Here is a 13,747-nt window from a genome sequence, read left to right as displayed (position 1 = left end):
GGTGCCATATTGCACTTTTTGAGAAAGGTTTTCAGTCAGACACATCTTTCACTTTATACTCACTTTAACATTTTCCGAAGGGTGTTTTAGAGATATTAAACAGCTTTGGATGTTCAAATGAAGCCGTGAAAAGCTCAGCATTGTCACAATTATCACATGCTTCATCAGCTGTCAGCAGTTCCTGGTGATCTCCACACAATAAATAGATGTGCAGGTGCAGGTATAGATGCTTCAAAATGTCCACTGGTGTTCACAGTTTCATAAAAATGGCAGCTGTTTTCATGATATCAGGAAACCTGAGAGGTTTCTCATTTGCAAGACTGTTTGGAGGATTGTGCCAAAGAAGATATGCACATTGTTGATGTTTGAAATGAAATTCAAGGTCACCTACGAAGCCCTGAACGGTTCAGGACCTGCCTACCTTTGGGACCGTATCTCCTCCTACGAACCTGCACGATCCCTTCGCTTGTTGGGGGAGGCTCTCCTCTCACTTCTGCCTCAATCACAAGGATGGTTGGTGGGGACAAGGGAGACGGCCTTCGCCGTGGTGGCCCCCTGGCTCTGGAACTCGCTCCCCAGGGAGATTAGGCAAGCCCCCACCCTGGCAGTATTTAGGAAGAGCCTAAAAACTTGGCTCTTCCAACAGGCTTTTGGAGAGTGAATTCCCCATCCCCATGATAGACCTTGTATCTATGACCATTTCCTCATCTGTTGCACTTTATTATGCCCTATCTGTTTATTTAGTCACACGGTCCATCCCACCCCAAGTTGCTCTGCTAATGACGGTAGCACTCAACTACCTTGTTTACAATACTCACTCATTGCACTTTACCCAGTTCGTCTTATCCCCTCTCCTTGGGTGCCAAATCCATGTTTTTACTATCATTTTATATTTTATCATGTTTAGAGTGTTATTTAATTTTTGTGTCTGTATTTTTGATGTCTTTTTATTTTGATTGCTGTTTTATCTGCGCTTGGCCCCATGTAAGCCGCCCCAAGTCCCTTTGGGGAGATGGAGGCGGGGTATAAAAATAAATTATTATTATTATTATTATTATTATTATTATTATTATTATTATTATTATTAAGGTTAGCAAAGGACCATAGCGTTTCTGGGTTTGTACTCATATCCTTTTCAAAGGAAACCATCACATTTCAGTTCTATAACTCTTGCAAGTTTCAAGTCCTGTTGTAATTTCAGAGTTGCGCATAATAATAATAATAATAATAATAATAATAATAATAATAATAATAATATAGCAGGGTTTTTTTACTCTAAGAAAAAGTATTTGGATGCTCCACAGCAATACAGAATGTATTCTGCTCAGGCCTTTGCACTGTTGACTTAACAATCACAAGAGAAGATGCAGCAGCATTTGAACCATATGCTATTCTTCTTCTACTTTTGAATGAGACTGTACTCCAGAACTACAAAGTGACTAAAAAAACACTATTAAAAAAGGAATGACACAGTCCTTCAGGAGCCATAGTGTAATACTTTAATTAATTAAAAATCAGATTTATTTATTGGTAACTTACACAGTGACAGTCACTTTTGTTGAAAAAAGAATAACTGAGAAATAACAAACACACATGTAGACCTTTGGGATATTATTAGAATGCCACCATCATCACTTCAAGAGAGATTTCCTTGCTAGATTATCAGCAGAAACAAATGTGTCAAAGGCATGTATCAGCTCTACTCTTTGATACATTAAAAATAATAAGCAACTGTAGTTGGGGGCACAACTCCACTGCCCTACATCTACTCTCAAAAAGGCAAAAAGATATAACAAGCAGAGCATTTTGGCCTTTTGCTGACAATTACTTTCCAGCTGCTCTGTGCTTTTCCATGATGCACGGCACTCATTAACCTGGTTTACACAACTGTTTGTGCCAGGTGTACAGCTGCTCCGCATGAAACAACAAAATGGTATTTTGTACTATGAAGGCCAGCGCTATAATTTTTATGTGGTGTTGATGGTGGTGCGGGGAAAATTATATACCGCTGCCACAAAAGATGTATAACAATGTGATGAGCTAAAGATTTCTGAGTGGTAAAAAAACCAACAAGAAAAAGGTAATAAAGCTTTGGAAGTCCCTGGGCTTCAGAATGAAGGCAAATCTCAGCCACTGAATTCAGCACCTAATTAAGAGTTCACCTTAAAACTATAATTTGGTTTCTGGAGGTTTGCGTTGTTTCCTTGAAGCATGAACAAAGGAGGGGTTTCTAGGAATGAATAATCTCTGCATACTGTAGTCTCTGCAAGGCATCTTTCATGATAGTAGCACAGCAATCAAATGAGAGTTTTACATGCTGCTAGGCTCAGCTTGCTAATAAATACATTGAAAGTCTGATGAAGAACAATTAGCAATAGTATTTTAAAGATGTAATAGAAGCTGAGTATTCCTTATCTGAAATCCTTGGAACCAGATGTGTTTTGGCTTTTGGACTTTTAAAAGTATATATTTGCATATATGTAATTGAAATATAATGAGATATCTTGGATATGGAACTCATGTCTAAACATGAACTTCATTTTTGTTTCATATATAAGTTATACACATAGCCTGAAGAGAATTTTATTTTCAAATATTTTTCATTTTCAATAATTTTATGCATGAAACAAAAGTTTGTTTGCCACCAGGAGGCAAAGGTTGACAACTTTGCTTCCTGATGGCAAACAAACAATCCTAGCCATCCACGTAGGCACAATTTTGAATTCTGGAGGTTTGGATTTGGGCATTCCAGATAATGGATGCTCAGCCTGTGCCCAAGAGGAACAAATTTCATCCCAAAGTCTGAGGATCCATTTTTGCCTTTTAAAGATGTACAGCAATTATGAAAAGTACATGTTCCTCTGAACCAGTCTTGCATACTGTTTCGGAGTAACAATTTCCTTCCTATAGGAGAAAATAGTGTTTAACACCCTTATTCAAATTTCAGAGCAAAATTCATGCTTTATTATGCATATGTATGCAGGCATGCAAATACATATCAACACATACGCACAAAGAGTTCTTGTCTTCTTGTCTTGAAGGCACACAAGAAGTTTTTTTGAGGTTTTCTCCTTCCATTCCTCCTTTTTAGTGTAAAGTTTGTAATATTAGATCTTGCTATGACAGTCAAACGAAATTACTGAATACATTATTGGGAGCTCAGAGGTTGCCAGGAATTATGAAGCCTTAATCCCTGCTCCAGTAGTGCTTGCAAAGATTCTCTGGGGCTGCTTATGAGTCTCTGCTTGATTTCTTTTAGACTCAGAGAAAACACCACTGAACCATCACAGCACAAAACCAGTCAGGTGGAAATCAAAGCCTTCTGAGAACCATCTATTGCATGTTTAAGTGATTATTCTTGAATGGCTGCCCAGATTCTTAATTTTTTGAGGGGGGGAATAAAAGATATTCAGAAACACCAGGCTTACACGAAGCACAGATGGCATGACAGGTAATGTTACCTGAAATAGAATTGCTATACTTTCTGCACAACTATTTTCAGATCAGCACACAAAACAGACACAAAATAATAATAATCATATGAAGAGTTGGGGTTTCTAATCCTCCAGCCAAGTATCTATACTGTGTGATGTGAAAGTTGATGTTACCTGAAATACAATAGGTATAATTTCTGCTCCACTGTTCTCAGACTAGCACACAAAACAAGTATAGAATCATACTAATCTTTAGGATTTGAATTTCTAATCCACCAACCATGAAAATCAATATTACCAGAAATTGAATAGTTCTGCTCAACTATTTTCAGAAATGTTCTGCCCAACTATTTTCAGAAAAACAGATACAAGTAATACTAATACGATGAGTAAGTTTCTAATCCTCCAACCAAATACCTATACTGTTTTCTACCAGTTTCACAGGTAGCATTTTGAAGGAAATAGTAATGGTAATAAGGTCAAAAATAATTCTACAGACTTTAAACAATAATTATCATAACAATTTTGTTAGACATTGGTCAGCATGAAGATGTCTTTCAAAGCCATTCATCCCTAAAATATATCTAGACAGTGGTCTCAGTATAGTAATGCATTCTTTACAATAGGTATCACAAGTTCTGTTTACAAAAATCATGAAACTGTGCCTCTGTGTTATATATCAAGATATTATTCCAAACCTAGTGCAAGCAACGGGTATAAACAATTTTCACCAGATTTTTTTGTCATGTTTTCCTTAAAACATCTCTTGGAAGGCAAGATGGATGTATAAACAAGTTCATCTTGCCTACAAGAGAGTCATAACCTTCTCAACACAGAAACTGGTGGATGGGAATAAAAAGCATGCAGGTCTCATGAAATTCCCCTGCCATTACTAGAACTCCTAAGCTGCCCCTAAACCCTTCATGTTTTCGGGAAAACCAGTCTCTGAAAGGTCAGTTGCTGCTCTGTATTGCTTACAAGAGTGGCAGATTTAAGACACTCCAATTCAACTCCAATCTACCACACAATGGGTGTCATGCTCCAAATCCATGAATGAAAATGACTTCTGGTTGTGGTTCTCAGTGAAATCACACAGTGCTGTCTACCATAGGTATTTGTAGAACCACAATTTGCTTCAAAATTTGCCCTTCCCCATAGATATAAATTCAGTCAGTCTACAAATTTGAAGGTTCAACTTTTGTGGATATGATTATCTTGCAAATTTGAATTTGTGCTCAATATCTGTCGAATTCTGATCAGAGTCAAGCTCTATGATCAGTCGGGCCTAGAAAATCCTATAATTATGTTCTTTCAGGTTATTTTTTTAAAAAGGGAGTTTAATATATTTTTCCAGTTTAACAGGGATCTTGCACCCCTAACACCAACAAATATGGAGAGCTGGCAGTATATGCAGACTGGTCTCTGCCTAAGTATTAGTGGCCCCATGAGGAATTTCAGCTTTCCATGGTTTATGGGTCATCTCAATAGTTAAGTAAAGGTAAAGATCTTCCCCTGACGTTAAGTCCAGTCATGACCGACTCTGGGGTTTGGTGCTCATCTCCATTTCTAAGCCGAAGAGCCAGCGTTGTCCGTAGACACCTCCAAGGTCATGTGGCCGGCATGACTGCATGGAGCGCCGTTACCTTCCTGCTGGAGCGGAACCTATTGATCTACTCACATTGGCATGTTTTCGAACTGCTAGGTTGTCAGGAGCTGGGGCTAACAGCAGGAGCTCATTCCGCACCCGGGATTTGAACCTGGGACCTTTTGGGTCATCTCACTGGGCACAACTTATTCTCGATTGTCCAGTGTTCACAGAGCTACATCAGTATGAGCAGAACTGAAGCTTGGTTTAGCTGGGGGTTAAAGTAGACTTATTCTGAAGAAAAATCCATTGGGCCGCCTAACCTGAAACATAATTTTGACCCAGTTGGGAGCCTGCATATCTTTCTCACTAAACATTTCCGCTAGCGTCTTTTGTCAGTTCTGAAAGTAAGGTTTTCAGTATCTCAAAACCAAGCCCAGCTTAATATTGATAGCATGAAAATGATATTTGAGATTTACAACTTAAGCGCCCAAGAGGGATTTCTTCTAAATCTCATATTGTATTTTTATGGCCATGCCTGGTAAAATCTGATTCAACATCATCTCCAACCCCAGCCAAGGGAATGAGAAAATCATCTTGAAAATAAAAGCTATCTATTACAACTGAAGAATAACACTGAAAGCCATAATCCTTTTATTTATCATTTGTGTGTACTAATATTGAAGTGGTCCTTAAAACACAAACAACATACTATTTCATGGAAAAAAATCCTGCATTTATTCATATTTTCAGTCATTTCTTTTAAGCATTAATATTGCACAAATATTCTATCTAGTATTTATGCTTTAAAACAGTGGTTTTCAACCTGGGGTCCCCAGATGTTTTTGGCCTTCAACTCCCAGAAATCCTAACAGCTGGTAAACTGGCTGGGATTTCTGGGAGTTGTAGACCAAAAACATTTGGGGACCCCAGGTTGAGAACCAATGCTTTAAAAAGTGACTGGAAATATGGATAGATGCTAGGGGAGGACAACTTTTCTATAAATACTGGACAGCTTTCCACCATAAATACTGGGCACATATTTTTAATTCACTGAGCTCTGCATTTCCCTCTTTCTTAATGGCACATTGTATCATATTTGTACTCTTTAGTTTTTGCAAACTTGTTTGCAATAAATTATACAAACCTTAGTTATAAATTATAATAGCTTTCAGCTTAGCAGTGTTGCCCATGCTCCGTGTCAACAACAAAAAAGTAATTATTTTTGCGGCACTTTTTTTAGGAACATGGTTGAATTTGAAATTTTAGCTTTGGCATCAGCTGTGTGAGCCAACTTCTTCTAAAAAGAAAGAAAGAATAATGGAAAATTTAAAATGCTAGATGAATTATAATAACTTTCATCTGACTAAGAGTACTTTTCAGTGTAGGCAAGTGCTTGGGGACTTTTAGACCAAATGATCTAAAGGAAAAGACTGGGGCTCATATTTTAATGAGAAAAAATGCTCTCTCTCTCTATATATATATATAATTATTAATAAATCAATACATCTCACATGTTGAATTAATTAATATTTAGAAAAAGTACTTCTAATATTAACAAATAAATATGAACTAATTTTAACTATAGTTTAGTTAATACCATTACTTTAACTATAAATTAGGTAATATTAGTGAGTGAAGTCAGTAACCATTGAGTATTGACAATGATAGAGTGTACCGTTGACAGCTAAATGATGATCACAACATAGCATTTTTGTTCTTTTTCCTCTTTACTGTAATGAATTTAATGGTTTACTGATAAATTTCATAGGTAATTACAAATTTTAGAAAACATTAAGATTATGGGCTGCAGTGGAATGTACAAAGAACAGAAGAACACAACTTGTAGGTCAAAATTTTGTCCCCCAGTGTCATACAGATGGATAGCTTCCAAACTCACGTCCAAAAATCTGTAAAGTCCAGTAACCATACAGATGAATACAATGGCAGAAGATCAGAATGGATGAGCATTTCAAAAGCCAGTAAAATCCATCAGTCATACTTTACTTTCAAAAACTATGCAGAACAAGAGTCCCTCTTTGATATGAAAACAAAAATGGCAGCAGTCAGGCTTCCCTGGGGAATGATTTCCAAAGGGTTACATTATGAATGGCAGACAGTTAAATGGTTTTCAATAGATATGAAATATTTTGGCTTGGATTCAAAGAGCAAAACCAGAAAATGTGAGCATTGTAGGGTGACCTCTTGTGCAAAAGCTAACGGAAAACTTCAAATAATTGGACGTAAGAGAGTTTGGATAACAAATAAGAAAAACACAGACAATATTAACCCTCAATGCTCATACAAATGATCAGAATAGAAGCCATGAGCATGAACTCTTGAGGCCCATAAAAACAAGGTGAGATTGAAATCATTTAAAGACTTACACAAGAACGAACACATGTCTAGAAGGTCTGCTGGATTTGAGGTCATTTTCTGAACACAAGTCTTTCTAGTTAATTTGCACAAAGCTCCCCTCTGTGTATAAGATGCTTTCCACAAGTGGGATGAATCAATGGATCCAATCCATTCTATTCAGAAAATTCCACCTATTGCTAGATTTTTCTTTTTGTTCAACAAATTCAACAGCAACTATAATCAAAAGTTTTATGCTATTGGGCCTAAAACCACTTATTTGTTTTCAAAAATTGGGAGTCCCAAGGGTCTGAAGATTTCTTGGGGAGTCCAGAAGCCAGCAATGATGATAAATAATGCTCACACCCTGCAAGACATACTTTGCTCACCCCTTCAGTGCAGGTTGTTGATGTAAGGGACTGTGGGAGGAACAGACTAAGACTAGCATGCCAAAAGCTCTACCAAATCTAGAGCTGCCCTGTATGCAACACTATGCACCTTTTGTTCACAAATGTTTTAAATGGCAAGTAAGTCATATGCTTTATACTCTTCCTCTGAAATCAAAGAGGCCATTCTTGTTCTAGCTTGTGCCAATGAGATCCCGTGGGCAGTTGGATGACTTTATTTATTTATCCCTTTTTTCCGGTAAATAATACTCAGTGACATATGCCCTTTCTTTGCAATATTTCTGATTATGTCATTGTCATATTTAACAGTTTTGATTTCCAAAGAACACAGAGAGAACCAGCATGGGGGAAACCAGTTCACAAACAAGGGGATGTAAAAATTTTAGTCCTGAGACTGTCATCTGTCTGAGCAGTTTAAAAGCCCCCCCCCCCCAAACTACAAACCCCAGAATTCTGCCAGAGGCAGCAATTGGATTTAAAGTAGATAAATGCTCTAGTGTGATAAAGTACTACTAATCTCCAATGAGGTTAATATTTCTGCACTCATAGTAGTGGCAGCATCTGAGGGTCATTGGAAGTTGGGATCAGGCAACTTTGTTGTGGAGAGAAAAAGCGGTATATAAATCAACATTATCAACATAATAATAATAATAACTTAATTTAACTAATTTTCCCAGTTTAGTTTGAGTGTATTCTCTTACTTTTAGACATTGTGATCTTCATACAAGTGATTGGGGAACTTGCAAGTGGCTATATAAAATGATGGGGGGGGGGGCTTTCTGGCCACATAACCTACACCCCCTCAGTTAAAGTATACCAAGAGAACCCTAAGTTCAATTTTTCACGGATCCATGAGCTATGATAAATTATCCTGGGCTAGTCACTACCTTTCACCCTAATCTACCTTATCAGAGTTTTCATGAGGCAGAAACAATAATGTCAAGAAAAGCAACTAACACCTCTGTCTTGCCCAGACAAAGAATTGGCTTGCTGAAGAAGGAATTCAACAGATGAATGTGAAACACCTGCATTAAAACCTAATCATGCTGCAATGTGATCTTGAATGCTTGTGCTCATGCTTACTTCTATTTTTACTGATGCACAAAACTACAGTAAAGGAGCAAATATTTTCATTTCTATTGCAAAAGAATATTGGTCATTGTCTGCCCGAAGCATATACTGTGCTTTACACAGCACTTAATTCAATTCAGTTTTTGGCATCCACCACACAGCAGTGTGTCTCACCCACCTCCCTTGACTTTTCCTACCATTACTTCTAATATTCCATATTCAGTCTGATGTCACAGTAGAATGATTGCTAACAGATTAAACAGCTCAAGCAACTCAAGCATCATCACTGTTGGCTTTGAAAATTATTAACGATACAGATATACAACTCACCTTCAGGCTCACCACAGAGTGTACACTGCGATTCTGCAAAGCAAAGAGAAAGAGAGAGACTCATCAATACAATCTTCTTCTTACAGAAATGGTTGTTTTTAAGACAGAAATGCCTCCTTGAGCTTCTCCTAGCCTGTTGTTGTATTCCTTTGATATATTACAACTCAGATGATAAACACCAGAGGGCAGATCTTCTCTGTCTGTCTTTTTCTAGGAGTAACAGGATGCATTTACCTACAATCTTAGATAACCATGAAGGAAAGGAATAATCTTGTATGTGTGTATGCGTATGTGAGAGAGTGGTGTATGTGTGGCCAGAATTCAATAAATTATACATTCACACTTCTACCTGTTGAAACACAGATTACTAATGGGATAAAACTGAGATATTGCTCATCTGCTTCCCAAATGGCAGAAGAACCGACCTCTGTTGCTTGCAGTGGCTGCTGCCTGGTAGGTGGGGATGGCAGGGGGTGATAGTGTCAGGCTGGGAGACTTTATGTAGCTATGTAACAAAAATGGTTACACATTCATAACTGACTGAATGAATTTTGGGCATTATTTTCATTTGCACATGGAAGGGTATTATGATAATTATGTACTTTTTCTATGTACTTAATCTCTATGCCCAAAAGTTCTGAACGTGCCTGACAGCATGACTGCTATGGGGGGGGGGGGGGGGCTCCACTCAAAAGATCAATATGTCTCAATATTCTAGTGCATGGGATACATTATTTGCATCTATGTCCATAAACATTTAGGCTGAGTGCACCAGTCAAGAATCATGAACCTTTCCAGCATTCAAAAATACTCAAAATAATATCAGCACATGTGGTGGGAAGAAAGACAAAGCAGAAGCAGAAGGAAAAAGAAAGAGATGAAAAGAGATAAGATGAACCGAGATGACCCAACTTTTCTACCTAAAGCAATATGTGCCTTTAATCATTTGTAAAGAAGTGAGAAAAAATCAGAATGCTGCAAGAATTTGCCTAACTGCACACAATTATCACAGATCTTCATTTCTACAATCCTTACAAGTACAGTTAACTAAATATGAAATGATTACATTGCTGGCAGAATACAAGATTATCACAAAGATGGCCATGTTAGTCTCTTGCAATAAAAGCAAAGAGAACTAAAGTACCTTAACGACTATCATTTTTTTCTGGATTTCTATTGTCTCATTACAAGTGATGCCTTCCATTTTAATCATTTTAAAAGGTAGCCACATTAGCCCAGTATGACAAACCCAACAAATGATATATAATTTACTCTTAAATGTTATGTTCTTCCTCCCTCCCTCCCTCAGATATCTCTTTATTGGAATTCACATGAAAATCATAATTAAATCTATTGACATTGGTGCTCACAGAAAATTGGAGGCTGTACAGAATGCAGGGGTGAGAAATGATTAAGTCCTTGTCAGGAATGTTTACAGACTGAATTAGAGAATATAGGGCTCAGGAAAAGAGGGATTTACAAAGAGTACACAAAACAGCAGAGAGGAGAGATCAAGGCCAGAGTATGGTAGGAAAGCTGATCCTAGACTGTCTCAAAAAAGCTTTTTACAAAGAAACATTTGGAAGAGGGACTTTTCAAGATGGGAACAGATTACAAAACCATTTTGGAATAAGATTTACAATATATGTTTTATATGACTTCAGAAAGAACATGACATAGTATATTTTCTGGTACACTTCGTGAATTGTATATTATATTCTGATATAACAGGTGGTCCTAAACTTTGAAAACATTTCCCATTTGCATTACCTGACATATTTCAAATTGTGGTCTGAACAGGTATTAACTGTTTTTGTCAAACTCCTACGTTTATTTTTGTCTGCTAATTCTTCAACTAAAGTTTGAAAAAATCAGAGAAACTTGTATTTGCCTTTTGGCAATACAAAGTATAATTGACTGATTTGGTCTTGAAAAGATAAGGTTCTTTTCTTGTCTAGTAATGTTGCTGTTTCAAACTGAATGGCAAGCTGCTATGATGGGTCTTTTCTCCTCTTCCCCCTAAGCAATCTCAATGGCTATCCATTATTATTTTATCCCTCATCATCAATCAGCAACGAAACCCAGGGTAATGTAATGTTATTGTTTTCAAACAATGAGCCTCCATTGAGATGCTTCTTGCACCCAAAGAGAAGAAGTCAAGATACTGATTTTGTGAGGAGGCACCTCTGTAGAAGTAGTGAACAGAAGGTGAATTAGATTTATTGCAGACACGAGTAATTTCAATTAAATTTGCAAGAGTGTTTGACTCCCACTTATGTAGTAATGGTACCTACGGAAGGAGGGAGGGCGTTGCTAAAAAGGAATGTTTGAGTGGAAAACAGGAATACATTGTGGTTCTGATACTGATTATAATTTTCTGGAATGAAGGTATGCTCAGAAGAACACTATTCCTTAAATTTAAATTGTCTGAGCTACAGTTTGAAACATGTATCTGAGAATGGCTCTATGGTCCCCTTGTACACTGATGTAAAATCCAGTTTCTGAATGCAAATTAACTGGCTTATATGGTAGCATAGACTCACATAATCCAGTACCAAATAGTTAATCTGCATTCTGAAACTGGATTATATGGAAGTGTGGATACAGCCTGTATTGTTGGTGTCATGTGCCTTCAAATTGATTCTTAGCTTGTTTACAGTGGGCCAAAAACCCAGATACAGCACAAATAGACCATTGGTTGTCTTCATGATCCAGAGAGGCTCCAGATGAGTATCCCAAGTTTGTTTGGTTTTTTTTTGGGGGGGGGGGTATACTTTTTCTTTGCTCAACTTCAAATAAAGTTGAGGCATACTTCAGAGTTTGTCATTCTGACATCAGCAAAGGTGCCTGAAATAATCAGGAGCTCAGATGGTCAAATTAAATCAAAAAGATTTATTACAATCATAAACCAGCATAAGGAGAGTGGGGTACAGTCTCATAAAAGCATTGTATATTAAAATCTAAAGGGCTAGATGGTATCTGGATGGTCAGGAACTACAATGGTGATGACACTGATTAGGTGACAGCCCAAAATGGCAGATATAGTCCCAGGTTGTCATAGTGTTAGTACACCACACTATACCAAGGACAGATTTACACCATGCTAACTTGCATGGTGCAGAGGCATCCTCTGATTTATAGTGATCCTATCATGAGGCCTATGTGGCAGGATTCGTTCAGAGGAGGTCACCCAATGGGTTTTCCATGGATAAGTGGGGATTCAAACCCAGGTGTCCTAGAGCACAATTTCAATACTCCAACTGATACACCATGTTGGCTATCCAGTTAAAAAGCAAAAAAAGAAAAAAAAAAGAACCCTATCTACTTCAATCTATTATTACAAAAATGACAGTTTAAAGTTCTGACATGCCCTTTTCTAAAAAGATTGAAGTCCTCTTATAAAAATATATACTGTAAACAAGTTTCTCTGTCTACTGTATTCTTAAAGTAATTTCCTCCGAGCCACTGATGAACTTGTTCATATTCTGAGTGTAGTTTACATACTCTTTTAAGTTCCTGAGTTTGTTTGCCCTTCATGTTATGACTAGATGATCATTAACTAATTGACTCTTGACCGCCAACATACATATTATTATACACAGTGGTTGATCTCCATTAAATTGCCATGGTTCAGTATAGTGAAGTATGACAAGCAAGGTGGTAGAGAAGGACATCTGGAACTTAAGAAAATCTAACTTTTGTTCAATTTGGATTCTACTTCTAATAAAAAAGGTTAAGAAGATCACTGAGAAGACTCCACTTTCCAACATACACAGCCCCTTCACACTTTCAATATCTACTTTGAAACAGGACTTCATCACCCTTACTGTTGGATCTGTGGGGATTTGCCAACCTCTGTGGTGACTATGTGAGTCAGTGGGGCATATTTCTGAATTTATTTAAATTCTATGTCCATTTATTCATTTACACATTCTTCTGAGGCAGAAGCAGTTCCAAGTTTTCTCTTAACCCTGCCTTGTCCATATGGCATCACAAGAGCCAGCCTCCAAGTCCCCAAACCTTCATGTCAGCTTTCTCTGAAATCTCAGGGAATGGGATGCTGTTGGTGTGGAAATCCTATCTTCTACGTACAAATATTGATATTTGTTTGTTTAAAGAACATGTGTCAGGCTTAAGGCCTGTGTGCTGAATTTAACCTGCCATGTCATTTTATGTAGTCCTCCAGATGCTGAACGGTATTCAGGAGACACCAGGGCTAGAGCCAATGGGAACTGTGATACAGTAACATTTGGAAGGTTGCAGTTTGTTCTGTATAGTCAGGATAGTGGGGTTTGTGTTGCCGTGGCAGTGGTGTACACCGCTTCCTCTCCCCTTTTGCCACAGAGCCCCACCGGAAGTAGATGTATGTCATGTAATGGGCTCTGTGGCAAAAGGGGAGAGGAATCAGCATATGACTGTCAGTAATAGGGAGTTCCATATTTCTGTCTGCTAGGTTCCATTATTTCTAGAACTTGGGCAAGCCTTTTCATTTTCCTCCAACACTCTTTTCTTGACTGATCAGAGCCCTGAACCATCATAGTTTCATTTCCCATGTCATAATGTTG

General features: G+C 37.7%; 1 protein-coding gene across 15 annotated transcripts in view; it reads right to left on the bottom strand.

Annotated features, from left to right (window-relative positions):
• dlgap2 (DLG associated protein 2) overlaps positions 1-13,747 on the bottom strand; it is a 619,373-nt gene that overhangs the window by 332,232 nt on the left and 273,394 nt on the right. For all 15 annotated transcript variants that reach the window (XM_062969083.1, XM_062969084.1, XM_062969085.1 and 12 more), the window contains one exon: positions 9,183-9,215. In XM_062969083.1, the coding sequence (XP_062825153.1) occupies positions 9,183-9,215 (33 nt within the window). The remainder of the gene's footprint in view (positions 1-9,182; positions 9,216-13,747) is intronic.

Source organism: Anolis carolinensis, chromosome 1, assembly GCF_035594765.1.
Source record: "Anolis carolinensis isolate JA03-04 chromosome 1, rAnoCar3.1.pri, whole genome shotgun sequence".
In the NCBI taxonomy this organism is placed as follows: domain Eukaryota; kingdom Metazoa; phylum Chordata; class Lepidosauria; order Squamata; family Dactyloidae; genus Anolis; species Anolis carolinensis.
The sequence above is the reverse complement of the archived record's forward strand: the minus strand, read 5'-3'. Positions and strand labels throughout refer to the sequence as shown.